A 2,926-nucleotide genomic window follows, 5' to 3' on the forward strand; every position below is an offset into this window, starting at 1 on the left:
TGTAGGTCACTAAGCAGGGTTCGAAATAACCTTCAGACCTCCAGGTATGAACAGAACCAACCAACCTATAGACCACTACAGGGTTAGAGACAACCTTTAGAATATTGGGGAAAGTTTGAACCATCCTGTAGGTTACAGAGTTAGAAATAGTCTGTAAGGAACTGGGTGGAAACCTGTATGCTACTTGTATCTGCAGCCAATCAGAGCCAATAGAAAGCTCTTTTAGCTTCACACAAATTGATAATCAGTTTCTCTTTCTCCTATTTTTAGTTGATCCTGTTTTGGAGCAATGGCCACAGGTGTGATCCGAAACGTATCAGAGTTCAAGTTCCCACCACCTTTTCACATTCCCTTTCTATATCCATCACTACAAGATGACATGGATTTTCAGGAATCATCTGAGGATGAGGAAGAAGAAGAATTACTGGAGGATGAGGATATGGAGGACGAGGTTGAAGGGTTGAACCCAGCGACCCCTGTGCCAAGTGACAATATGAATAGCCAATACACCAGTGACCTTAATACTGAAATGACATTGCAACTTCTGAAGTTTTCTGAGCTAATTAGCTCTGATATTCAAAGGTACTTTGGACCAAAGACGAAGGAAGAAGACCCAGATTCATGCAACATTTACGAGGACTACAGTGGCCCACAGCTATCTGGGCAGGAGGTGTACTATCGAGACCTTGTGAAGATGGCACATGACAGGGAGGACTTATTTAACCCCCTGACCCCTCCAGGGGACATAGACCAGAAGATTTTGCAGTCAATTTGCACCAAAGAAGATCCTAAAAAACTGGGACCTCTTATGGAGTTGTTTGACTTTGGCCTTCAGAAGTACACAAGGCAGAAGGTGACAGGGAGCAAAGAAGGCAGGCAGCAAAGGCTGGATAAGAAATATGCCCATATAGTTCCCATGACCAGGAGAATGCTGCCCATGTCCTTCTGGAAGGAGCCTACACCTGCTCCAGTCTGCATGCTGAACACTAACACTCCAGACTTTAGTGACCTACTGGAGAACTGGACCTCCGATGCTCACAGTGAGTTGCACAGTACCACCAGGGACTTGATCAGTGAATTCAGCAGATGAACTAGAACACTCTGTCTCAGTCCAAACTGTCACTAAACAGACAGTTTAGTTCCTTTGTAAATTAGCTTATTGTTAATGACAATTTGCAAGTAGTCTTTTGCTATCCGGTCAACCTATTCCTACACCTAGCAATCAGGCCATGGTGTGGAAATGGATAGAGGGGACCTGTGTAGAATGGAAAGTGATGGAAAAAGTCTCACTATAATCTAGCCTCAGATATAATCTGCTTTCTGGTTTCCAGGTTTGAAAGGTATTTCATTGGTTTCCATTACCAACCCCTATTGATATGATATACTCTGAATATGCCCATCAGCACTGCCCACTCGCACCTCATTTTAAGTGTGCCGGGTGGTGTTACTGCAGGCGAAGCACAGTTAGATATGTGGAACATGTTATAGTGTTGAGAATGCCTCAAGAATGGGCAACTGAGCAATCTTGTTGGCCTGTGATTTCAAACCTTAATTCAAAAAGGGATCAGGTTCACAGACCAAAGGTATAGGGCACGGAATTTGCTCTTACTGCACACCCACTCGATCCTACCTGTCCCCCCTACTAGTGAGCACCACCAGACCAATAGGGACAACCCAACGAAGAGAAAGAAGTCCGGAACATTATAGCAGCTCCAGTGTCTGGTCAAGGCTACGGCTCATACAAGACTTTACACATTGGTTACATCTTCTCAAGTATTACATCCTACTCTGCAAACGTAGAGCCCTCCTATCTTTGCCCCCTATTAATCCAATGAAGGTATTCATTTTACTGTTGGGACAGGTTTCCAATGCCTATCCTACAAAAAACTTCATGGTTTCATACATCTTGCCCTTCTGAATAGTTATGGTCCTGCATAAACCCCAGCGAAGCTTGGCCTGAGGCAAGGAACCCAGTGCAGCCAATCAGCATTTGCCTTTCACTAGCCTAGCACAGTTACAAGATAGAACTGAATTAATACAACCGTTACCCATTAAATAATAATGAAGCTTGATTCTCTTTTGATGGAGGTGGGCAGAAGAATATTTTCCTCCTGAACACTAATATTCTGTACATCATGTATATAGATTTGTTGCTGGTTACATTTCTGTTCAATTAATAAATTCATATTTTGTACTTGTTTTTGCTGAATTATTTTTAGGAGATATTTATTTATTTAATATTTCTGAAAATGTTAGGGTCATCAGAGATGAAATGGGTTAAGTGTGTTTCTGCTCTTGGGCTCCAGTATGAAACTTGGGGAATGTCTACTACAGATAATGTGGTAATGTGGTAATGTGCACTGAAAATCCAGGGGCACACATACAAAATAATAATAATATGGGTTAGATCACAAAATATACTGTATCTGATTATTATACAGGACATAAAGTAGATAAACAGAGGGATAAGGAGGATCAGCAAATGCTGTGCGGGTGTTGTTGCTAAACACTCTATTGGCACATTGCTTTATAGTTCTTGGTTCTTATTTATGGGAATACTTCTGTATTATTGAGTATCGCTAATAGGGTTGTGGTTGGCCCATGAGGGCCTGAGGATATTTCCTGGTGATTATGTTAAAGGATAAGTAAACCTAAAATAAGTGAATGTAAAATTAATGAGGGGGCTATTCTAAGCACTTTTGTAATGTACATTCATTATTTATTTTGTTTCTATTCCAAGATATTAAGGGATACATGTGCTGTTAATATGAATGAATTTTGTTACAACAGCACCACCTGCTGGTCAGTTTCCCACCAGTCTGACCACCAAGTAGTCAAGGAAGTTGTCAGGAGAAAGAAAGAGGCTGCTCTGATGTTCTTCTGCTTAGGAAAGATGTGAGAAAGGTTTCTATTTTTTTCCTAAGCA

General features: G+C 41.4%; 1 protein-coding gene across 1 annotated transcript; it reads left to right on the forward strand.

Annotated features, from left to right (window-relative positions):
• Positions 1 to 274: 274 nt before the first annotated feature.
• Positions 275 to 2,163, forward strand: LOC108703246 (protein PERCC1; the record flags this gene model as incomplete). Its single annotated transcript, XM_018239336.2, has 1 exon — positions 275 to 2,163. A coding segment is annotated over one exon (816 nt), but the record flags the coding sequence as incomplete, so codon positions are not given.
• Between the last annotated feature and the right edge of the window lie 763 nt (positions 2,164 to 2,926).

Source organism: Xenopus laevis, chromosome 9_10S (assembly GCF_017654675.1).
Source record: "Xenopus laevis strain J_2021 chromosome 9_10S, Xenopus_laevis_v10.1, whole genome shotgun sequence".
Taxonomy (NCBI): domain Eukaryota; kingdom Metazoa; phylum Chordata; class Amphibia; order Anura; family Pipidae; genus Xenopus; species Xenopus laevis.